Source organism: Protopterus annectens, chromosome 6.part0 (genome assembly GCF_019279795.1).
Source record: "Protopterus annectens isolate FY-2018-M chromosome 6.part0, PAN1.0, whole genome shotgun sequence".
In the NCBI taxonomy this organism is placed as follows: domain Eukaryota; kingdom Metazoa; phylum Chordata; order Ceratodontiformes; family Protopteridae; genus Protopterus; species Protopterus annectens.
In genome coordinates, this window is record NC_056737.1 from 1625656510 (window position 1) to 1625681898 (window position 25389).

General features: G+C 38.1%; 1 protein-coding gene across 1 annotated transcript in view; it reads left to right on the plus strand.

Moving 5' to 3' along the window:
- The window catches only part of DNAH7 (dynein axonemal heavy chain 7), a 4771155-nt gene that overhangs the window by 2045708 nt on the left and 2700058 nt on the right, over positions 1-25389 (plus strand). Inside the window, exon 20 of the mRNA XM_044073696.1 lies at positions 5364-5473. Coding sequence (XP_043929631.1) covers positions 5364-5473 — 110 coding nt within the window. The remainder of the gene's footprint in view (positions 1-5363; positions 5474-25389) is intronic.

A 25389-nucleotide genomic window follows, 5' to 3' on the forward strand; every position in this document is an offset into this window, starting at 1 on the left:
CCATGTAGAGTCTGTGCTGCTGCCCACAGCTCTATTCTTCAGTGGGTTTGAGATGAAAGAAAAATGTTTTGCAAAGGTGGGATGAACCCCACAGAGACACAAGGAGAACATGCGAATTCATAACAGGCATTGGAGGTCAGAATCAGACCTTGTATCTTATGCATGGGAGGTGAAGACCTTAACCATTATGCCAACTGGTCTCATGCCCTAATTGTAACACATGTAATCAGTTTACCCAATTTCAAGTCATCTGCATACAGACTGTAGAACACCTCAGATGAAAAAGTAGATCTGAAAGATACAGTATAAACAAGTATGGTCTTAGGACAGAGCCATGTGAGACACCCTGAATATAACCTCAAATTTCACCTGTCCACTTGCTGTATGATACTTGCCATGTCCTGTTTGTAAGCCATAAAGCAATCCATTTTATCAAGAGTACATTAACACCTAGTTGTTCTAATTTATTGATCAGTGTTTTGTGTATGACCCTGTCAAATGCTGAAGTTAAATCTGTATAAATTACATCACAGCACAATTTTTCATTCATAGCTATTATTATATTGCTATAGAACATCATATTACAGGTGGTAATAGATTTATTTTCAACATATGGAAGCTGTTATATGGTTTGAAGTCCTAACCTTTTCAGTTCTGGCAATAACGTATCCAGCAGTACCTTCTCCATTGTTTTCTACAATATGAAAGTAAACTTAAGGGTCTGTATGACTCTGGGTTTGTCCCCCCCCCTTCCCTTAAAGACAGGTTTAACAAATGCATGTCTCCATTCTTGAGAAATGTGTCCATATGTATACCACTTAGTAAATAATAGATATAATGGTGCTTTAAATTCTTGCTGAAGTGTTCTCAGACTATTATTACTAATTCTGCCCCACCCCATGCTTTGTTTGGATGCAGTTTGCATAGTTCTTTTTCAATATAATCTGATTTCAGTATCTGACGTTACCTGGATGTCACTAGGACAGTGTATCACTCTCTTCGTGAAGCCAAACTGCTTTGCATAAGATTTTGTAAATATATCTATAATCTGATTTGTAAGAGAATACATTTTAGAATCTACACACAGTTTATCAGTCTGTATGTCTGTACTCCTTCCACATCTTGTGTATCTATAAAATGGTTTCCTATTAATCTTTAATATCTTTAAATAAATTTCCTTCTTATTCTTCTTGATCTTCTCTCACACTGTTTAATTTGTCTGTCCAGCTTATTTCAGTTTTCAAAGTTCTAGTGGACCCTCTTTTCCATTTCTTATATTTTTCCTCTCTCATCTTAATCTAGTATCCTGTTCTTTTGGAAATATATCCTCCTGATGTTATATGCCTAGATACTGATGTTAAACAGTTTTTTTTTTGCGCTCAATTTGTCTTTCAAAGCTTCTCACATTCCTTCTGCAGTTTTTCAACCATATGCATCACTCCAATTAGTTTTACCTCCATATAATCTATTGTTAATCTTCTCTGCATTGGTTTAGATTTCAGTTGGTAGAATTATCTAGCAACAAATTAACCTTTATAACACCATGATCGCTGCAAATCAAGAGTGGTAAAGCTTATCATGAACTAACAGCAATTTTTTAGGAACACAAACAATATGTAGTATGTTCCGTTCCCTGGTAGGCTTTGTGACAATCTGAAGCAAATGTTCTGAACATATGTTATGAATAATTTCCTTACTAATGTTATTGGGTCAGTATTACTTCAGTCTGTTTCTGGTAAATTTATGCCCCCAGCCACTATTATGCTTCCTGGTGTTTTATGGAAGAAATGTATGAATTCCTCTAGCTCATCTGCACTTGACTGTGGTGGTCTGTACACGTTAACACTTGTTATACAGTATGTTCCAGGGTTTCTTTATTATCACAGTTACATAGTCTATACTCTATAGTATTGGTGTTATCACTGAACATGTAACTATCTTTAATCCATATCATAACTCCTCCACCTGATTTTTTGTTAGATTGTCTGTTACAGCAAAAACATTCATAACCTGACAGAACTGGTTTCCAGTCACTGTTCTTTAATCATGTTTCACAAACAACATCATCAATCTTGAGGGAAGGTAACACATTTTCCAATAACATTTTTTTATTATCAATGCTTCTAGTGTTAACGACCATCAGAGATGCATCAAATGTTGCTATCTGTGAACTGTTTAAAATTTTGACCTGGCAGAATCCTGCCTTGTGTTTGTTGAATATTGCAAAATATCTGCTGCAAAAATACTCTTCCCTGATCTTGACAAATGCACACCATCCTCTCTGAACATGTGCACCCACAGTTAGGCACTGATGCTCAACACATTTAAATTTTTTTATTATGGGGCATTTTTTCATGTAGGTATTTACCCCCAAAAATATTTTCATTCATGGTGACCTGACTCCTTTCTATATGTGATTTATGAAAAGTACATCTTAACACCTGTACAAGCTATACTGTCTAAGGGCGATATGTTCCCTGTTAACAATCAGAGAGTCCGTGCGGATGAGATCATTTGTATTGATATGAACAAAAACAGATCCTTACTTCTTTACATAAAGACGTTCAAGTTACATCCTCTATTTTTGCTCCTGGTAAACATAACATTATTCAATGTTCATTATCTTCTCTGCAAATATAAGTATTAGTTCCTATAATAATTGACTCTCCAATTGCAAGCTTATCTTTTCTGACCAGATCTCTAGAATATTCTACCTATAATTTAATAATATCTGTTCTATCAGTTGTTACAAAGGAATCTCTCTGTTTTCATTATTGCTTATTACATTTCCAAGCATTCAGTAATCATCCAGCTGGCTTTGTACATCCACAGCTTGAGCCATATTGCTAATATCTGCCTTCCTCCTGTTTTCTCTTGCAGTAGTGTTCCTCAGTCCTTCCACGTCCAGTTTTTAATTCTTCCTTTTCGCCTGTCCCTTACCTCTTTTTTTTTACCTTCTATTTTGGAAAATGATGCCTTTTCCTGTAAACTGAAGGTTTTCTGATGGAAAAAAAAATGTTATCATTCCCTGTAATCTGTGTGTTACATAAGTAAGCAGTGTCCTTCTGAGTAGGTATTCTGTTTGCTTTGCGGATGTTTATCAGATTCTTTTTCTTCATTGTTATTTGTTGTGAACTTCTTGCTTTCTTTTTTTTTTTAATTTCTGTACTATCTGAATCCTCAGATTGCTAAATACTTGTATACAGAATTCCAAAGTTGTCAGTGGTATAATCTCATCCAGTAGAGGTTGAGTGATCTTTACAGACAATAGACAGTTCCTTTCCTAAATGTGCTCTATTTGCTCTTTGCCAAACATTATTTATCTCATCAGTCCAGTCATTAATACATGTAACAACAGTTCTCCAAACTGTTCCAATTGCACAAGTGCAATCGTCATCAGTAAGTCTAGATTTGCTACTAATAATGGTAAGCAAATCATCTGACTTTTGACTTGAGGATGGTAAAAATATTTATACTACTGCAATTATTTTGCTCAGAAGTATATGAGATTGAATATATGGACAGAAGACCAGCATTACTTTTGCTTTGCTCTAGACCAACATAAGGCCAGAGCCATACAATGGTACTGCTGGGAAAACTCGCTCTCTATTAGAGAGACCTAGGAAGGTAACTAATTACATTTTGTTTTGTCACAATGAATACAGTAAGACTCTAGCACTTCACTTGACATGCTTTAATTTTTGGATATTTTTAGGAATATCCTTGCACTGGATATCTAATTGGAATAATTGTTGCTATTGCAAGACATTACTGTTGTAACACTCATTCCAGGTTGAAGGGTAGACTTTAGTACAGCTGTTTTGCTTGAAAGTAGGTATATTGGTAAAGTATAAAACTGGTTGAATTGCCATACTGACCAAACCAATAATGACAAAACTGTCAGGATTCATACTTTAAATTTAGGGGAAGGTGCTCTGCCATATCAAAAATATGATCTTAACCATTTTTTTCCATTGACTGTCTAATTTAGCTGACATTGTAGTTGATCATGTTGGATTTGACTCCTTAACCTAGACCCATTCTACTAGAGATCCTGTGGTTACCCACTTTCCATATTTTGATGGCTATTGCTTGGATTGCTAGAGTATTTATTCTCCCAGCAAGATAGTATAGTCTAGTCATGTGAGGTATTTATAGAAAAGTTGTTTGAGCATTAAAGGCTCTTATCTGCCATTCCCAAGTTTCATTAGTCCTGACCATTTTTTTTCCCTTAATAGCTGTGTTGTTTACACTGTGATGGTTGTTATTAAGTAATTACTTTAAGTGTTATTAGGAATTCTTGCTTAGAGAAACTTAAATGGCTACCTTCCAGGATTGGTTATATAGGGGCACTTGCCACTGTCACTGCCCGTTGGCTAATATGGCCAGTGGGGAATGGAAATACTGAGGAAAAATGTCTGGTTGCTGTGGTCTGCATTACTACATGACCGGAGAGTCAATATGCTGTGCATTCCTTTGTCTGTTGTAAATTTAATCTTGTGATGATTCTATCACGTAACTGTCATATTCAGCTTAAGTAACAGAGTACTATTGTATAAGAGACTCACCACAAGATTACATTTGCAAGAGACAAAGTCATTTATAGTTGCTTTAGTAGCTGTATGACACACAAAGGCTTACAGATGACCACTGAAAGGTGTCTGTGTAGCTGACATTAGAGGTGTTGCCAGATAAAATTAGGTGTACTCAGGAGGACAACTAAGGAAGTCCCCTAGACTACCTGACTACATCAAGCCATGCCAAAGTGGTTAAGCCACAGCAACCCTTTGTTATTTTATTGTGTATATACTTGCCATGTAGTATTAAAATAAGAAATTGAAATGAGGTAAAGATCTTTACAAATAAAAATAGAACCTCCTTCTGTTCTACATTTTTCATAAGGACCCAGTCAGACATTCTGTCATTTGCACATTCTTTTTTTATGTTGTACTGTTACCTAAATAGGCAGCCTGTATCAGCAAGTTATTGACAATATGCAGGGCAGTACAGCAATGACATTCTTTAGGGACAAAGTGAGATTGTGTTGGACATAATTAAGGACAGAAGACCAGAAAACGCTGGCAGAATCCTTCAGTAGAATACTGCCACTAGATGGTCTGTGTTTGAAAGTGCTTTTCTTTTATAACAGGTAAACTACTTATTAACATAGCTGTAGTATTTATGACTAAAATTCTATCTAACTGTTCCTTGCAGACTAATTGGTATGTATTTACATATTTGTTATTTATTTATTTTTGCTGCACAGCAGAAGAAAAACAGCCCTGCTACAGATGTTGAATAACTTGCACATCTTGCCATAATTTTTATTAAATACTTCGCTTCCAATTTTTAATTTTGTGCAGGAGTCTCAGCTTCAGACTAAGATGATTAATGCAGGCCTTGCATATGGATATGAATATCTTGGTAATACTCCTCGGCTGGTTATCACACCTCTTACAGATAGATGTTACAGGTAAAATATTTAAACAAACATTTTAAAAGTAACTTCAGAAATAGTACGTGCTGTAGTATATACATTGATGACATAATTTTACTGTTCTCTGACAAAAGAGTTGGGGTACTTGGCGGTCCAGCTTTATTTCTCTAACTAGTAGATTAGCTATAGAATTGAGTTAAACAGTGAATAACTGCATCCTAGTTTCCCACTTCCCAGTTTTGATATCACATATAAAATTCATTCACCATGTTCAAATTCGCAACATCATTTAGAAATCCACAAACTTATATTTCTGTAGGGAAAAGTTCAAACTGATTTTGGAATCACAACTTCTTTGATTTCAATCTTTAGTTCCGTCATCCTGACCACATATATATTTTTTATTTTCTTTTTTATTCTTGGTAAAAGATACTGTTCACCTGACTTTACATAGCTGCATTTATTAGGGTTCCTGACTGGTTCTATCTCCTTTCTCTGTCTCCCTCTGTTTTTGTTTTATTAGTGGAAAATGTGTCCACTTTAGTTTCTTTAAAGATCAGTACAACATTAAAAGTGCATGTAAGGCAAGTTGCATATTTGTGTATATAATCACTGTTTTATTCTCGAATGATTTTTAAGATGATCTGAAAATCTTTTAAAACACCTCCTGAACACAGATATCTGGAAGAAATGCCTGTTGCATTCCATTGTCAAGGATATTTCTGTTATGTATAATGATGCAGTTTTTGGGCTCATAGAAATTATTGATAATTTCCATGAATTATTAGAAGCCCCAGAAAAGAAAATACTACAGACTGGAAAACAGTTGTAAAGCAGTTAGTTTGACCCGATTGTTAATTAAAGTAACATTTCGGCAATTAACTAATTCTTTCCAATTCTTACTATAATTAGTGGTTGTCTTAACAATGATGTCAGTACCTTCTGCTTGGATGTGATGTTGAGCCAGGGCATAATTAGGCATTCCTTTTGAGCTTCCATGTTGTGTGAGTGTATTAAGGCTTTATTTATGGAAGAAGATATTAGATAAAAACGTCATTCTTTGATAAAACAGTGACTTCATATGTGAAGATGTAACCTGGGTTGCAGGAGTGTTTAATTTTATGCCTCTAAAATTCTTTGCACTTGACCTTTGAATGTACTTTCTCCTGCTACAGTCTTGTCAGCTGTTCTGGGATTTGCAATTTAGAGAATGCCATACAACTCTTGAAGTGGAATACCCCTATTTTTTGTACAGATGATTCATAACTGAATATTGTCTACTTGAGATATTTGTTTTTGTGCATCCTGTACCTCCTTCCTGCTGCATTTTGAGTGTCTTTACTTGTCATTAGATTATCCCCTGTGAATACCAATGAGATGTTCTTCTTAAGATCACTACTTCAGTATTTCTTGCAACTGGGGCTTATCTACTAGGATACAGTTATGCCCAGCCAGTTTTCAAAGCTCATGTTCTTTCTTCCCATGCTGTACATTTATCTGTTGGCTTTATACCCTCACGCCATCTATGATATTCACTTTATCTATAGTATTTGTTCACTTCGTATATAATATATGTATATATTGCATTTTTGTCTTTCAGTCTGTATATAATGTCATGTGTGTATTGTGTTTACCCTGGGACTGAGACTGAAATAGGTACACTGGGATCTGTGCTCTACACCAGTTAAATTTAAAACAAAATAAATAAAATTTGCCCTTAGCATGAGCCAACATGCTAATATAAGGGGAATGCATGAATGCTCAACAACTTGGAAATTTCTTGACATTAGTTCACATATGCAGACTTCTGTCAGCATTGCACTCGGTCATTCAGCATTCCACTCGGTCATCCATTTCAGTAGGTTTTAGCATCAGAAACCCAGGCAGATAAGTACCCAGTTGGGGATCCTTCCTCTAGTATATTATTTTATTATGAGAAACTTTTATTTTATTTTTATTTTATTTTATTTTACATTTGTTTACCAGGAAAGTCCGACTGGAATAAGGTCCATTTACAGCGGAGGCCCGGGGAGAAAAGCTCCATAACATAACAGTACAAATACAACAAATGACAAAAAAATTTCTGTACAAAGGCATATATACAATCAGAGCTCTATGTGTTTATATGACAACGCATAATCGACGAATGACAGAAAATTTCTATACAGTGGCATATATGCAGTCAAGGAGATTTTTCATACCTTAGTTTGATTTGAGCAAGCTTGATATATAAATAGCAAAACTTTGAATTTTGTATGTCTGTCAGAAAAAAAGCGTGACTGCAGGTGTCGTATTCCTTACGAGAAGTACCACTTAAGTTGCTTATCTTTGGCTTGGGGCAGAACAAAACATAAAAATCTATTCTTTTTGACAGGCATTCACCCCTAGAGCTACCTGGAGTAGACTTGATAGTCTCAGAACTTATCTAGAGAACAAATGGCTTCCGATGTTAGTTTGTGCTGCCATGACATTGTCCTGTTCATCCCCTGATGTCACCTCTCAGTTAAAAAAAAACTGCAAATCAAAGTGGTACTTGAATGCAACAAAACTTCAACTTCTCATCAGCCTGAGTTTGTCAAACCCACTGAGGTACCTTTGCAGTCTGAGGGCTATCCGTCTTTATCCCCTTTAATTTATTTATTTTTATTTATTTAACATTTTTTTTTTACCGGGAAAGTCCAACTGGGACAGAGCCCATTTTCAGTGGAGGCCTGGGGAGAAATGGTCCAGATACATGTCTTTGGAATGGGGGAGGAAACCAGTGCACCAAGAGGAAACTCACAGAAATGTAGGGAGGACATGCTGACTCCACACAAAAGGCAATGCAGCTGAGGATTGAACCAGAGAACTTCTTGCTGTGAGGTGACAATGCTAATCACTGCACCACTGTGCCGCCCATGCGAAATCCTTATGGAAAAGAAGTTTATCATGTGTGATCAGATTAACTGTATGACTAATTCATCCAGGAAGGGAGAACTCAGAATAATCTTAACTGAGAAAGAAGGCAAAATGCACCAACTCCTTGTTTATGAGGATGTTCATGACTAGTTGATGGAAGTCTTATCTTCAGCTTCCTCCCCTTGGAATGGGATGTTCCTCATAAATGTACTGAAAAGACTAAGCATACTAGTCAGAAATCTAGTAAAGATGGCTTGTTTAGTTTTGTCCAAGGTCTTTCAAAGCTCTTCATGCCTGTCATATTGGTCAGCCTTCCTCCTCCTCCTCTTCTCCTTTTGAGAAAGAAGCCTTTTCTGATTCAGACAATGGGGGTCTAGACACTGCATCTCATATTCCTCCCTCTTTTGCGTTTGAATCAGACACTGGTGACACTTCATCTTCAGATTCTCTTAACAAAGAGATTTATTTTAGGGATACCATTGCAAAGATGAAAGATAATTTTAAATTGGTAGTAGAGAAGTCCCTGGCTTGTCGAAGAGATATTACAAAACTCTGAAATATGGATACTTCCAAACCAGTAGCTATTTCTCCTGTTTTGGGATCACTAGAAGATGCTTTTCTGGCAGTCAAGTTATCCCCTGACTATCAGCATCTAGGTCTCATAAAAGCCAAATAGATGTTAAATATCTCTATAAAACACATAGGTCTATATTAATTAATTGAAATACATATTCATTGAATACGTATTCATTAACAGCTAAACAGCAAAATTCATTACAGTGAGGCACATGATTTTTCCCAGGTTAGGAACCACTGGCCCTCTAGCACACTGGAACACACACCACACCACACTAAATCAAATCCACCCAAGAGGGGGGCTGCGTCTCCCCCCCCCCCAACTATATGTATATCAACTCCAAGATCTCACTATGGTTATCCAGGTGAGAGAAGGATGGAAAGACCCTTTCTGCTCTGGGTGCACATTTTTCCACCCCCCTCCCAAAGATCCTTCTTGAGGAGTCATCGGGGAGGTGGAAAAACGTGGTTCAATAAATGACAAGGACTTTTCCAAGACACATGTGGAGGGTTTTGCCCCAGAGGCAGAGAAGTGCTAAGGGTGTGGCAATAAGCGATAACTTCCAACCGCTTTCTCTTAGCAACGCATATACCAGGGAAGTCCGAAGTGCTAGCAGACAAGGTGAGCAGGTGCATAGTGTTACCTCACAAGTGGTCCCTCAATCAGAAGGTGGCAGAATAAATTTTCCACAAATGGGGCCTGCCATGCTGCAACCTATTTGCATCACCCCTAAACAACAAGAGCAACAGCTATTTTGCCCTGATCCCAGCACAGGGGTAGTCACCGAGGGATGCTATTTTCCATGACTGGCCCGCCGGATTATGTTATGCATATCCCCCAATTTCCGTAATCCCTAAATTCCTTCAGAGAGCTGCCAGGTTGAAGACCAAAGTTATCCACATTGCCCCCTTTTGGCCTCAACAGATTTGCTTTCCCTTCCTATGGCCTCACTTAGTTCACCAACCTTGGATTCTGGACCTAGTTCCGGACCTCCTGTCTCATCTGATGGGAATGGCATATCTGGGCCATCCAAGCATCAGGCTGATAGCTTGGTTTCTCCAATTCCAATAATAGCCAGACAATCAACGCTGTCTTTCCCTGTGCGTCACATCTTCCTATCTTCCCTTAAGCCATTCACTAGGAAACTACGCTAGTAAGTGGAAAAGATTTGTACATCGGACTATTCAAAAGCATATAGATCCCTTCCCTGCACCAATTAATCATGTGCTAGAGTTCTTGTCACAGTGTTTCAACCAGGGGGCTAGTTCTTCTACAGTGAGAGTGCAATTAGCAGCAATTTCTAATTTCCACAGTGGATTTGATGGCCGCTCTCTAGCCTCTCATAAACTGTGTAAAGCCTTTTTGCACAGCACAATTCTTTTTAAGCCTTCTTTTAAAGATCCCACACCAGCGTGGGATCTCAATCTAGTGCTGCAGCCCTTGATTCTACCACCCTTTGAGTCTGCCCATGATTGTAACCCAAAATTTTTGCCTTGGTAGACCTTATTTTAGTTGCAATCATCTCCGCCATACGAATTTCAGAAATTCAGGCATTGTCGGTAAAACCTCCATATCTCATTTCACATAAGGACAGAGTATCATTACAAACTAATGCATGCTTTTTGGCTAAGGTTGCATCACAAGTCAGCATCAATCAATGTATTAATCATCCAGTATTCTTTCTGAATTATTCCATCAAAGGAGAATATTTGCTACACTTGCTTGATTTGCATAGACAATTACGTTTCTATCTTCATAGAACAAAAGGTATCATAAAAACTGATCAGTTGTTTGTGTCATTTGCTGGATTGAAATTTGGTGCACCTGTATCTAAAATCGCCTTAGCTAAATGACACTGACAGTATCTCCTTTATTTACAGCAAGACAATAATGGCCTTGTCATACAAAGTGTGGGCTTATTCTACCAGAGCTGTAGCTACACCTTCAGTTTTCCACCCAGGAACTTGCACTGATGACATTTGTTCATCAACATCTTGGGCCTCCCCCACACCTTTATCTCTCATTATAAGCTAGATTTCATGGCCAGAGGTAGGGCATCTTTTGGCTCAGTGGTGCTCAAAAATATCCTTCCTTGAATCCACCCAGAGTTCTAAGTAGCTGGAGAGACTGTCCCATTAGTCGAGGATGGAATGAAAATTGACAACATCAAATAAAAAAAGTTATGTACTTACCATAATGTTCCTTCTGTGTTGTCGATTTTCATTCCTCCTCAACTCCCGTCCCACCAACCCCCACCCTTTATTAGGTTTATTCGAAAAGAGTGAGAGGATATAACTTTTGGGTTACAGCCTTATGTCATTACCAACTCCAGAAGTGGCATTGCTCCTTCCTGTCTGAGACTCTTTCTCTTCATCCAAATTGTACACCTGTATGTATAAGTTGTAAGAATATGTCTTTCTTTAGTGCTTACAAACAAGATCTGAGGTAATGGGGAGGATGCATTGTGGGTAAGGGAGAAGCTTGAGAATTTTGGATTGCCACAAGCTTTTACAAGCGGCTGAGTCAGATAAGATGACTCAAATCTCAACCCATCAGTAGAGGAGGAATAAAAATTGACAACACAGGTCAAATGTTATGGTAAGTACCTAACTTTTTTTTATTCACAGTCAACTTTACTATCAAACTTTTGGGTAGATAAGTACCTCACTGGGGTCATTTCTTCTTTTTATGAGAAAAAGTTGCAGTATCTTATGTCTTGGAGAAAAGGTATGGCAGACAGATTCCTCGTAGAGACATTCACACATCTTACCATTTTTGCTTAGGGGGGATCATAAGTTTAACCCCTGTAGTATTTGTCAATCCATTACCACTGACACTGTTAGTAGTAGGCTACATTCTCTAAATATTTTCCTTGGGAAACAGAGACTGAATGAAACCTGGTGCTGGTACCTTGGTCATCCTCCCTCCTGCTCTGAAAAGGAGAAAACCTTCCAGGAAGGTGACTAAAAAGGCCACTTCTTCACCTTCTCTTCTTGCCCCCACCCCAGCATTTGATGGATGTATCTGTTGTGGCCCTTTTGGAGCCCTTGGACCATTCTTCTCCTGCTTCCAATCCCTCTAGTAATGCTCCAAGAGATGCCGCTAAGAGATGGAAGGCTGTCATATCCTCTAAGGCAAGACGTATGTTTTCATCTGAGAAGGGAGAAATATTTTTTGCCAGTTTAGGGGTCAGGCATTAGCCCTCAAGCATAAGTGAAGACATCAGCTCTCAAGTACAAGTTAGGGAAGAGATATGTAGTTCCCAGTTTCAGCCTCATATGTCCAATTTGCTTTTTTTTTTAGAAATTCTGAAGAAGTCACAAAAACGGGAATCTAAAGAGGACTGGTGTTCTTCTGGTAAGGGTCTTTTAAAGGTATTCTGGTTATTGCAGTCAATCCTCTTCACTTTCTCAGAAAAGGAAGAGATCCCCCTCTCCCTCCAACAATGACTCCCAGACTGATTTGGAAGAGGCTAATTTAGATTATGTCTCTCACTATCTTCCCCCAATTCCATAGGGACAGATTCTGAGTCGAATGTTTTCCAGGAGGGGAGAGTTTAGCTGCAGTGATGTTTGCTTTATCAATTTCTACAGTTTTATCCCCTTTCTTTGACTTTGGCAAGGTAATTCCTTAGGATGCTGAGGTACATGGCCTCCCCAGTCCTAGTGGTCCTTTTAGTTATATTACTTATGAGAAAAATGCAGTGGTCTGAAATCAGTGTGGGCACAACACAAACATCCTGTTTCCATCCTGATTCAAGTTTGTCCCTTTATCTGGAACTGCCTTGGTGGATAGACCCAATGATAGTGAATCCAAGCCTCCCAATCTGTCATCCAGCTCCGACTCAGTCTGTAGCCATGGATCCTTCAGACATAGCTTGGAGAGCTGTGTCCAGCGGAATCAAAGTTCAGGACCTGTGGGACTAACAGTTCCAAAAAAACACATCATGTAAAATAAATGATGATAACATATGCTTTGAAAACTTTGCATCATTTGTGGACACCAAGATCTCTTTAAGTAATCAAAGGCAACACTTCCATTATGTGATACTTTAAACAAAGAAGGGGTAATCAAGTCTTACCCTCTTTGCGGAATAACCACATTTGCATGGGCATTTGCAGTTCGCCACAGTATAAACCTTCAGGCTTTTTATATTCCATCAGTGCAGAACATTGTGGCGGACACTTTCAGCACCTGCAGGACACACACCCATGAAGGGAAGTTAGACCTAGGGATCTTCTAGGACATAATCCACCTGTGGGGCACTCATCAAATAGATCTTTTTACCTCCATTCACAGCAGACAACTCAAGAAATTCTGCTCCAAGACTCCTTGCATGAAGACCTGGAAGAGAAATACCTTTTATTTTCTCTAGATGGGAAGGTTCTTGTACAAATTTCACCCTTTCCTCTGATAACCATAGTTCTTGTAATGCTCCAGAAGGACTCTTGGCCCATTATGCATTGACCATTCTTTTCTTGAAAATAGTCAAGGGAAATTATCAAAATCTTCTCACAGACTGGATTTGCTGCACAGGCAAGGAATCACTGGTCCTCACCATTCTTCAGAAATTTCAGTTGACTACCTGGATGATAGAATTTTGATCCTATTAAGACACCTTTTCTCTGAGAACATGAAGCAGCAGCTGTTAAAGCAAGACATAAAACCTGCTACTAGAAAGTCTTATGTAGCAAAATGGAAAATATTCTCTAGTTTGGTTGCAAAAGGAGAATAAGTCCCGTACAAGGTAGATGTCTCTCTGGTTCTACATTATGTGTATGTATTACTTACTATAGGCCTTTCCTATTTTTTCCATTAAAATTCACTCATTGGCCATTTCTACATCTGCCTTCAGATTCCCACCTTTCATAATTATTCCATAGTAAAACAATTTTTTGAAAGGGGGGTTGTGTATCTGGCTACCAAGAAAGAAGGTGGCTTCTTCTTTGGATCTTAATTATGTTTAGAAAAAAACTCTTCCCCACTTTGAACTGGCTCATCAGGCTGAATTGAGGTTCCTAATGTGGAAAACTGCCCTGCTTACTGCTCTTACTTTAGCTGAGTATCTGAATTGCAGGCTCGAATAGTGACTCAGTCCTTACTCATTTTTCACAGGAGTAGAGTAATATTTAAGAACCAGTCCTTTCTTCATGCCTAAGCTGGTTTCAGAATTTTCTTTGAATCAATCCATTCTTCTCCCTGTTTCTGTTACTTTTTCTTTCAGTAACAAAAAAAAACATAGTGCAGAAAGAATCTTACATACTCTTGATGGCTACAGGCAACTCAAATATACATTGACAGAATAAGTGACTTAAGAGATTCAGACCAGCTCTTCATTTCCTTTGATGAAAAGAAAAAAAGCACAACCAGAGTCAAAACAGGCAGTTGCCAAATAGTTGCCTAACTCTATTCATTTTTGCTGCTCACACTAATGTCATTCCCTCTGTCAGAAGGCTAAGGCTTTTTCTACTAGAGCAATGGCTACTTCTGTGTATTTTAAAAAGGGATAGACTCTAAATTCTGGAGGTAGCCACTTGGTCATCTGCAGACACTTTTACAAAACATTACAAGAATGGCTCCTTTTCTAGGGTCTTTTTTTAACAAGAAACATCTTTATTAAATTATCGCTTATTGGCACTCATACATTTATATAATTGAAAACAAACTATATTGACATATTTTCAGTTGCAAATGTTATGCATCACTTATCTATCCAGTCATTGTCAGTCAGGCATTACAAAGCTCTTTCAATTCCTGCCTTCCCTTAAACCTTATTCCTCCTTAAAACATTATTCTACATGTGTTGTTCCCACAATTCCCATTTTTGTTATGCAATTTGCTCCTACCCTTTTCTAAAGATCCCACTTCCAGTTATTGTATCTCTGTTACTATATTCACTATTTCTAGTACAGGTGTTTCAGACTTTGGTTTCCATTTTCTAGTAGTTGCTTTTTTGACAGCCACTGAAATTAAACACATCAAGGCCTTATTATGTCTAGGCAATTCCAAGTATGTAACATAGCTCAAAAAATAATTTCCTTAGTGGCACCAATTTGCTCACCCTGGATTTCTGTTAGAGTAGTCTACAGGGAATTTTTAAAGTCTGCCAACTCATTACACTCCCCAAAAATATGTTCCCAGTTACCTCTTTCTTCCCCATCATACCTCCAACATTTGCAGTTTATGTGAGGAAAAAGTCTTTGGAGTCTGCTTGGGGGGTGTAAAATATGCAAACACTTCCAAGCAAATAGCCTATGTCTTCTAGAATTTGTTACATGTTTAGTAGCCATACATATTTCCCTCATTGTTTCTTTATGAATTGCTTATCCAGTCTCTCTTCCCAATCCATTCTAACCTTCTCTGATTGATTCTTATAGATATCATGCAATGCTCTACTAATTATCTCTTTTTTAACAGCAGCCTCTGTTCTCGATTCTACTGTAAACCAGTGCTGGTCTTTCACTTAGAATCCCTCTATTTCTTTCTCTTTGCCTATACTCTTGATACAAGTCCTTGATAGAGAAGGCAATCTCTAGCCTGCAGTCCAAATTAATTTTTGGCCTGTTCCCATTCTATTACCTTTCCCCTCTCTAATTGTTTGCTTCCAATACCTTAGTTCATTTGCCAGTTTTCTCCATTAAATTCTAGCCCCTCTGGCATATTTTCTGTATCCCTATTTGCAGTCATCCCTATTGGCAAAATCTCCTTTCTAAAGCCATGTGTTGGCTTGGTTCTTAGAATACTGTCTGCTTCTTTACAAATATAACATTTTGTATGGTTATTGTTATTCTCCTTAAGGATCTGCACCCAAAATCCCAGTCTCTCTTTCTTTAGATTCCTCAGTTTCATTATCCATTTCCACTTTGAATTATAGCTTTCTGCTTGTGCTATGTATAGGACCCTTAACTGTGTGGTTCTACAATACCCCTTCATATCAGGTAACACTAAACCACCTTGTTGTATTGGAAGGATCAGTGTATCCCACTCAACTGTTGCCCTTTTCCCCTTCCAGGTAAACTCCTTCAACTTTGTATTAATCTCTGTCCGCAACTTCTCATCTGGTTGATAAAAATATGCCCTGACCTTTGTATAAAACTAAAGGGAACAAAACATTTTCACTTCTTTTATCTTGTTATTCATATCATGAGAGATCTTCCAATTTTTCATTTTTTTATTATCTTTTAATTAGTCTTGTTAAAGTACAGTTTAAAATATCCATAATTACCTTTTAGTCTTGATTCAAGAATAACTCTTCAGGATGTGCAAAAAATTTTCTTTTTATTTAGATCCACATACGTCACTGCTGGGAGACGATCTACACAATTTAAAATCAGTCTCACAAAGCAGCAAAAATACACACACTTTATTTAATTTTTTATCAGTATCATGCATGCAGAATACTGACGTGGTCAAATAGGATTTCTGTAGACCCTTGTGCTTCTTGCTTAATGCTGCATGTGAACAATCATGTTTTGTATTACCAATAATGTTTTAGAAAAGTACAGGCCACCTGGCTTGTTAAGCAGTCTTGTTTCCTGACCTTGTACATTTTAGTACCAGTACATTCTAACTCCCCAACATTCCTTGTTACTATCCATCCCAGCCTGGGAAGGTCAGTGCTTACATACAGTGCTTTCTTTCTTGCTTTCAGAAACCAATCTTTGTAACATCCCTTAACTTCTTCAGCACTTTTGCATTCACTCATCTGTTAATACACTTGCAGCTTGATATTAGAATGCAATTGTGAAACACTCAGAACTACAATAAGTAATTGTGGTTTGCATAACTATGCATCTATATTACATATAATTTTTAACATGAACAAATACTAAATAATTAATTTAACATATTTGTGAAGAAATTGTAAGTTAATATGCATTTTCTGTAGAATAATCATGAGAGATACATTTTTCTCTAACATTCTCCCTCCTCTGACACTACTAGTGTCATAAAATACACAATTATATTTTGATTTTTAATTTGATAAATACGCTTCATCTGTAGTGATTGAGTTTTCATTCATCGGGTACAAGTGGCATTTCACGTGCAGGTGCGATCCAAGACTTTGTGATTACAGTCTTTAGAACAAAAAATATTTGCATAACAAAAATGGGAATTGTGGGAACAACACATGTAGAATAATGTTTTAAGGAGGAATAAGGTTTAAGGGAAGGCAGGAATTGAATGAGTTTTGTAATGCCTGACTGACAATGACTGGATAGATAAGTGATGCATAACATTTGCAACTGAAAATATGTCAATATAGTTTGTTTTCAATTATATAAATGTATGAGTGCCAATAAGCGATAATTTAATAAAGATGTTTCTTGTTAAAAAAAGACCCTAGAAAAGGAGCCATTCTTGTAATGTTTTGTAAAAGTGTCTGCAGATGACCAAGTGGCTACCTCCAGAATTTAGAGTCTATAAGAACAGCGTAATAAAACACCTGTAAAAGAGATAAACGCTCCTAGTTCCAAACGAGTATTAATATATAAAATCAACAAACAGGAGCGAAACGACTATCCCTTTTTAAAATACACAGAAGTAGCCATTGCTCTAGTAGAAAAAGCCTTAGCTTTCTGACAGAGGGAATGACATTAGTGTGAGCAGCAAAAAATGAATAGAGTTAGGCAACTATTTGGCAACTGCCTGTTTTGACTCTGGTTGTGCAAGTGAGTCCAGATGTCCAAGTGAGAACCGCCCTAAACAAAGCAAAAAACACAGCATCAATGGGACCTAACGGTATCCGGGGGTGCGTGTTACGTGAACTCCAAGAGGAGCTAAACCCACACATAAAAATGCTATTTAACCTTAGCCTTACTTCGAGATATGTACCTGAACACTGGCGTACAGCAACAGTGGTCCCACTCCACAAGGGGGGTGCCTCTACAGACCCTGGAAACTACCGCACCATAAGCTTAACTAGCCTGGTCTGCAAAGCTATGGAAAGAATCATTATGGAACTCATAAACAGAGACATAGGGGACCTACAGACACTTGACCCCACCCAGTTCGGCTTTGTAAAGGGCAGATCCTGCCTTTTAAACCTGGTTGACTTTTTGAAACAGTCACTAGAGCCATTGATGAGGGCAAAGCAGTCCATACAGCATACCTGGACTTGGCTAAGGCCTTCGACACAATACCCCACTCAGGCATCATAAATAAGCTAAACAGCTTAAAAGTAAACCATTATGTCACTAGATGGGTTGCAAACTGGCTAAAGGACAGAACCCATAAAGTTAAAATCGCTGGAGCAATGTCAGACTCAAAGCCAGTCACAAGTGGTATCCCACAGGGATCTGTCCTGGGACCCCTCTTGTTCGGCATTTATTTCTCAGATGTTAAAGCAAACATGGGAGGGCTGTGGCTGACAAAGTTCGCAGATGACTGCAAACTAGGCGCCATAGTCGATACACCAGCAGACACACACATCCTACAAAAAGGCCTCACTGAAACAGACAACTGGTGCTGTAGTCACAGCCTTAAACTAAATGCCAAAAAATGTATAGTCATCCCTTTTGGAAAAAACAAAGTACCCACAAATTATCACATAGACAGCAACCCACTGAGTATGGAAAAAGTAATCAGAGACCTAGGGACCCAAGTAGACAGCGACCTCTCATTTGACACCCACGTTGCCAAAGTGGTTAGAAAAACATTCTACCTTGCACACCTCATCGTGAAGGGATTCACATCCAGATCCAAGGATGTCATTGTACCCCTATATTCCTCCCTCATCAGACCCATGATATTTATGATATTAAAAAGAAAGATCTTACAAGTGCTTTATACAAACATTCGATTGTTTGTACTGGTTTTAAAAAAATTTTATTTTCTATATTAGAAGTGTGTCAGGCTGACATGAGAGGAGGAGATTTTAAGAACTATATATTACAAAGAGAAACCCTATGGCAGATGAAATTAAAAGCTGACAAACACCCTGGTATAAACGAAGCTGTTAACATCAAATGTTTTTTGAAACACAGGAAGTTACATCTCCATAAAAGGAATACCTCCTTTTTAATTGAAGTACTAGAACTGATTTTTCAATTATGTATTTAATTGTTCAATTAATTATTTAATTTTGGATGTATTTAAGTCTACTTCTGATATTTCTTTTTTATTCTGATGAAGTCTTCGGACGAAAGCGGTGAATTAAATTTTATTACGCTATTATTTTTGTCATTTCATCATTCTAAGTTCGCCTCTGATTGCTGCTTTTGCTGTGCTGTTTCTGGTTTTATTGAGTACAATGCCCCATTTGGTATGTACCTCACCCGGCATTTGCAACAGCTGGAGAGACCACAGAAGTACCTCACCAAAAGGATCAAGGGTCTCCAACATATGTCTTATTCTGCCAGACTAAAGAAACTTCAGCTCTATTCAGTAGCATACCGCTTGCTCAGAGGTGATCTCTGCAAGGCCATGTCCAATCAGGATCTGATGGACATGCTCCACCTCAAAAAATCCAAATCCATCAGGACCACGAGAGCTAAAGACTTAAACCTCGGCATAAGTATGAATAGGACATGCTGGAGGGATAGATTCATAACCCAGAGGCTTCCCATGCTTTGGAACAGGATCCCAGTTCATATTAGGCAGAGCCCCTCACTGACTCTCTTCAAGAGAAATCTTGATGAGTGGATGGGAGATCGTAAGTTTACCCCAGGGGTCACATCTGTGTCACTGCTAGACAGGGGCACAGTAAACTAATTATATTATATAAGGGGACCTTCATTGTGTCACTACTAGACAGAGGCACAGTATTCTAGATTTATTCTGTACATTTTTGTACCATTTCATGGGGTGGCAAAAGCCACATCACTATGGCTAGGCTTACAAATGCCCCAGGGCAGATAGCCTAGTACTATACTATGAAACTATGAAACTATAAAACAATTAAAAGAATAATACCAGTTTTTATACCTTGTAATATACTCATTTCCAGGTTACCAAATACACTGCACAACCATCTAAAATGTGTCCAATTTTAGAACTACTGTCCAGATATTTGGCCCTCTGCTCCATGACATTAGCCAACTTTTCCTGTTTATTATGGTAGTCAGTAATACAAGAACAGCAATGATTTTTATGAGCTGTTGGACATGCTACACTTAAAGAAATTCCAATCCCTCAGAGACACACTCCAGGGATCTAAACCTTGTCATCACAATGAACAAAACATGCTGGAGGGATAGGTTCCTGACCTGGAGACTCCCCAGACTCTGGAATAGACTGCCCATACATGTCAAGCAAAGCGCCTCTTTGGCGCTCTTCAAAAGGAACCTTGATGATTGGATGGGAGATGGGAAATTCACCCCGGGGATCACGTCAGTTGCCCTGCTAGACAGGGGTCAAGGGAAGTAAATACTGTGGGAAGAAATAGCCAGGGAATTGTTATGGCTAAGCTTGTATAGGCCTTAGGGCCGATAGCCTAGTACCAACCTATGAGGGCACATGACCTCCCTTTTCTAGCAGGCATTATATCAAGTGCCAACTGGTTCTGTAACAGTAAATTTCATATTGCAGTTATTTTTTCCATTTGTCATTGTGATGTGCTATGAAGTATGGTTAGCTACCTCCGGAAGAATTTGAGTAAGCATGGTGATTTCAAGCATTGTCCTTTGCACGCTATACCCAGGAGTTAACTGAAAATACTTGCTCTGTCCAGTGAATTACTCGCTTATTTCTCAACCTACCTGCTGGTGGGTGTTTGAAATGTTGAATAGCAGGAGTAATATAGCCTACAAAGTAACATCCAGTCCAGTTTGTGGGTAACCAGGGGTAGGCATGATCACCACAAATGTAGTACTGATCCTCTGTCATACCCGTGCCATTCCCCCAGTCATAGCATCTTAGCTGTAAAGAGTTCAACACACTTTCATGTCTAGTGCCATTGTATTTGCTGATTCCCACTGGTACAGTCCCATTTCTGGCATAACGTGTGTTCATCATTTGTGGTGGCAAGCTGAAGAGAAACAACCTTTGAAAATTAGTCAGATTACACCAGATTAGATCAGTGTCACCAAGTTCTTTCTCAAATGTTACCTGTGATGCAGGAATTGGAATGATGGGAATCCCTGCCTTAGAATGTTGAGGTATATGCGAACATACACAACAGTTTGTCACAGCGTACTCTTGAAGAACCAACAGGAAACTGATTTTCTCTTGACCAGGTTATTAAAGGAAACAGCAACTAAAGCAGAGCAAAGGCACCTGTTGCCATGGGATTCATCATGAGGTGCTGTTTTAGTTGAATTTTTTTTTCTTATACATTTCACTGGGTAGATGATTCATCCTTCACACTTCGATCTTCTTTCGCCAGCAATGATCATTCATCTGGATCACATGACAGGTCTTCTTACAGTGGAATGAGTGAATTCAGGTTGGTTGTCTTGCACAGTGGATGGTAGTCAGGGTGGCGAGGATTATAAGGTAAAGGGCCTTTTCACCTCTGGCTCAAAACCGTTTGTTCTTTGGAAGGTTTTTACATAAACCCAGTCACCCAGCTGCAGTTGGTGACAGGGCTAGTCAGGTGATGGAGGCCCAGCTGCAGTTGGTGACAGGGCTAGTCAGGTGATGGAGGAAGAGATACTGTTGTAAGAAATGAATATTTTCTTTTTATTATCCATTAAAGTTGATCTTTTCATTTGACACAGGGGGAGCAAATGGAAGGGCTAGGAGTCTTCCCATTAATTTCAAATAGGGTCTCAATTTCCTTGTAGAATTCAAAGTGTCTTTGACCATTTAAATTTTGTGTAGTACAAATCTTGGAAGAAAAAAACTTTTTTTTTTTAATTTTTAAAAGGGTCTTATTTTAACCCTCTCTACTAGTCCAGATGATTACGGATGGTTGTGACAGTGAAGACTCAGCTTAAAACAATTCATAGCTCCATGATCAGGGAATTAAAATGAGTTTCCTGGTTGTCTGGTCACTGTTGATATACAAGATACATCAAAATTACAGAATCTGCTTTGTGACATGGGTGAGCTTTTACAAAACATACAGATTACTAATAGAATATTCTTCTAAATTATGTACTTTAGTCATCTAGACAAAGTCCAGCTCTACATTAACAAAATGGCCCCAAGGTGGTGGTAGCTAACATTGTATTTTAAACAATCACACAACTATTAACATACTGAAGTATCAAAGAGGAGACATGAGTGGGTATACCAACTTCGGGTAATTTGATTAAATAAAGCTGCCTTACCTCCTTGGGCTAGTAAAAGATATGCCTGTTACCAGGTAAGGTAGCAAGGAGGCAAATGTCACCAGTTGGCCATCTGGATCTTGCCATGCTCCATCAGAGGATTTAATATATCCATCTTTGAACCACTTCTAAAGTTCTCTATGTGATGCTTCAGCTTGAAAACTGAGACTTTCATCAAAATCAGACATGTCATCATTATTAGAGTTTTACAATATCATTACATAAAAATATTCCAATTCTATAATCTGCTTGGTGGCATAATCTGTCAAATTATATATGCCCTTTTGATGGGCACTCAATGAAAATTTTTAACAGCAAAAAAAAAAAAACACTTTTGTTAAAACAAATTATTTTTGTGGGACCAAATCTTCTTCTTCATCAAGCACTATCCACAAATTTAATCTGGTGTTGTGTAGAGGAGTAACCTTTAAGTTGTTTCTAGAAGAAAGCAGATAATTAGTCACACACAGTCATACTCTTTACCATCCTCAGCAATAGATAAAGATGCAGGATTTAAAACAAAACAGAGTATCAGAGAAACAGATGGATCAGGAAAAGAAAAAAGTGCACATTCATATTTAGTAAGACATGCAGTCAAGAGGGGTTGAGTTTCATTTTAAGTAATAAAGATGATTTAGAGTGAGAGATAGCTACTGTAAGATCCTACTCTGAGATGTTAAATGACCAATATAATGTACCTGAGGTAACCATAACTGTAATTTTACTGTTGACACTTTGTGTCCTGTTCCTGCAAGGATAGTTAAAAGATGCAGGGTATCCTATTAACACGGCTGAAAAGAATCAGATGTTATACATATTGCACTAACACAGACCCACCTGGAAATGTCACATCCTTTAAATATATATTTTTTTTAGACGTTGAGAAAATAATGAATGAGATACAGTGCATCCTTATGATAACCGTGTCCATGTATACTACTGTCCCTTATAAGTCAAAGTAAACAGAAACTGACTTTCAGAATGGATAGGTAGAGAAAAGAATGCTGAACGCTGTTACAGAAAAATATTTCACTGTAGATAGTTATCCACTAAGTATTGTTGCTGGTTTTGGAACCACAGATGTTGTTGTCATTCGGTTTTTCCCAGTTAGGGGTCGCCACAGTGGAACTCCAGTCTGCTAATGATTGGCAGTAGATTTTTAGGAATGCCGAGGTGCCAGCTCGACGTTCAACCTTCAGTGAAGGTGAAAAAGTTGGTAATACGGCATTATTTTCAGCTCTCATATCTTACACAAACATATAAGTATTTTTCTTTTCTTCTTTGTTTTATTATTTTTACAGGGAAGACTATGAGTATTGCAAAGACTGTTAGCTGGCACTATTTATTTCTTTTTGTATCAAAGACTGAATTACAGGTTTGATTTCCTATTGTGTTTCTGATTTCAGTGAATACTGTGGAATTTTATGGAGGGGTTTGGATAGATTCAATTTTATTTTTACAGGTTTTGCAGATTTTAATATACTGAATTCATTAGCATGTTTAACCCATAAGTTAGCAGGTACCTGCTGCAGCAGTTTTCAGTTGTCTGTATACCTTCAAAAGGCTCCTCCTAGCTTTTGCTAAGAATTCTAACACTTCCCCCACTGATTCTGCTAGAATATCTAGATACACCTGCTTTGGTGTACAGCAAATACCACCACCCAGCTCACACAGAAGATTCACTGGCACAGTTGTACTCAAAGAAAAGAATGCCTTTCTTGTCAATCAGACCTAAAGAAATGGGTATAGGTTTTAAAACAGGATACGCAACAGTAGCATTTGTTACACCAACTGCCTTTACTTTGTTCCTATACTGGTATTTGTCTGATAACTTTTAATACGGAATAGTGTTTTCAGTTCCACCAAAAATCGAATTGGCTTTGCATTTATTTCTACTTTAACATATAAGGTATTTTTTGATCCAGTGGCAGCAAAGGGTCAAGATGTATTTTTGTTTTATTACCCTGCCGTAGTCAGTATGGTGATTTGCAGCACTTAATAAGGACTTTAAGTCTTCTTCCTGCCAGTCTGTAAGCACTTGGTTTATTTTATTTTGTACAGGGCTTGCAAACCCAACAAAAAGGCAGCTGGCTTAGCTTGTTCATTTGGGTCTGATATTTTTGAATGTTTATCAAACACTGCTTTAAGATGGCTCAAATAATCTGCAGGGGCTTTCTCTTTATTTTGCCTACATGCCTGACACTTTTGCAATTTATAGGTTAGTACTAGGCTAACTGCCCTTGTGAGACATTGTAAGCCTAATCAATTATCCCTTGTGAGACTGAAACCCTGCACCTTGTGTTTGCAAAGCAAACACCTTAACCATTAGGCCACCCAATTTAACAATGCTATGCTTTATTAGTGCATTTCATGTGAGAGTGAAAATTGTTATTTTAGCCTTTTTAACTAACTGAGTTCTTATTTCATTTGAAGTAACTTCCTGAAGCAGCTGGTTTAAATCTGTCAAAGTAGGGTTGTGATGTTTTTTTTTTCCCTAACCCTTCATGGATGTTTTTTTTTTACCTCAGTTAGAAAACATTTAGACATAGTATGCAAATCAGCATTACCCCACCTGTTTTTTTTTTTTAAAGGTGCCAAAAATCTTCTGCAGAGGCAATAGCCTCTTGTCCTACCCTATCATGTGAGTGCTTGTGATGAGCCACAGGAATGTCAAAGACCAGTGCTCCTGTTGGAAAGGTAGAAGCTTGTTGAGAATGATAGGCAGAAGAAGAAAGAAAAACTTTTTTACTGCAGATGCCTGTTCTAAAGATGAGAGTTGAACAGGAGAACTAAGTTCAGATGTAAGAGTACCACGCTGAACATGTGTTCAAAAATGTAGAGGTCTGAGAAACAGCAGAATCTTGTACAGGGGCCACCCGTACCGGTACATATGGGGGTGGGGTTCAATAGCTACTAGAGGATTATCCTCTTAGTCTCTGTTTTTTTTTCCCCAAACCTGCCAAAACAGGATAAAGGGATCCCTTTTTACTGGTCTGTACTGCTTTCTTAACATCTTTTACCTGTTGCAACAGTTGATGTTATGTTGTCCATCTCGCCTTCCTTCTTTCTGGTTTGGTTCGGAGACAATCTCTGCTCCTACTTTGCCACTTCTAAAGCTCGAAGAGTCCTAACTGACTCGAAGCTCATCCCTTATTCCAGTATACATAGCGGTAGCTACCTAGATCGAGGTTGTGTTCTGCTGGCTCAGGCTAAGTAGTTTAAATTGCTGTTTGTTCAGTTATAACTGGTATTGTTAATTACAG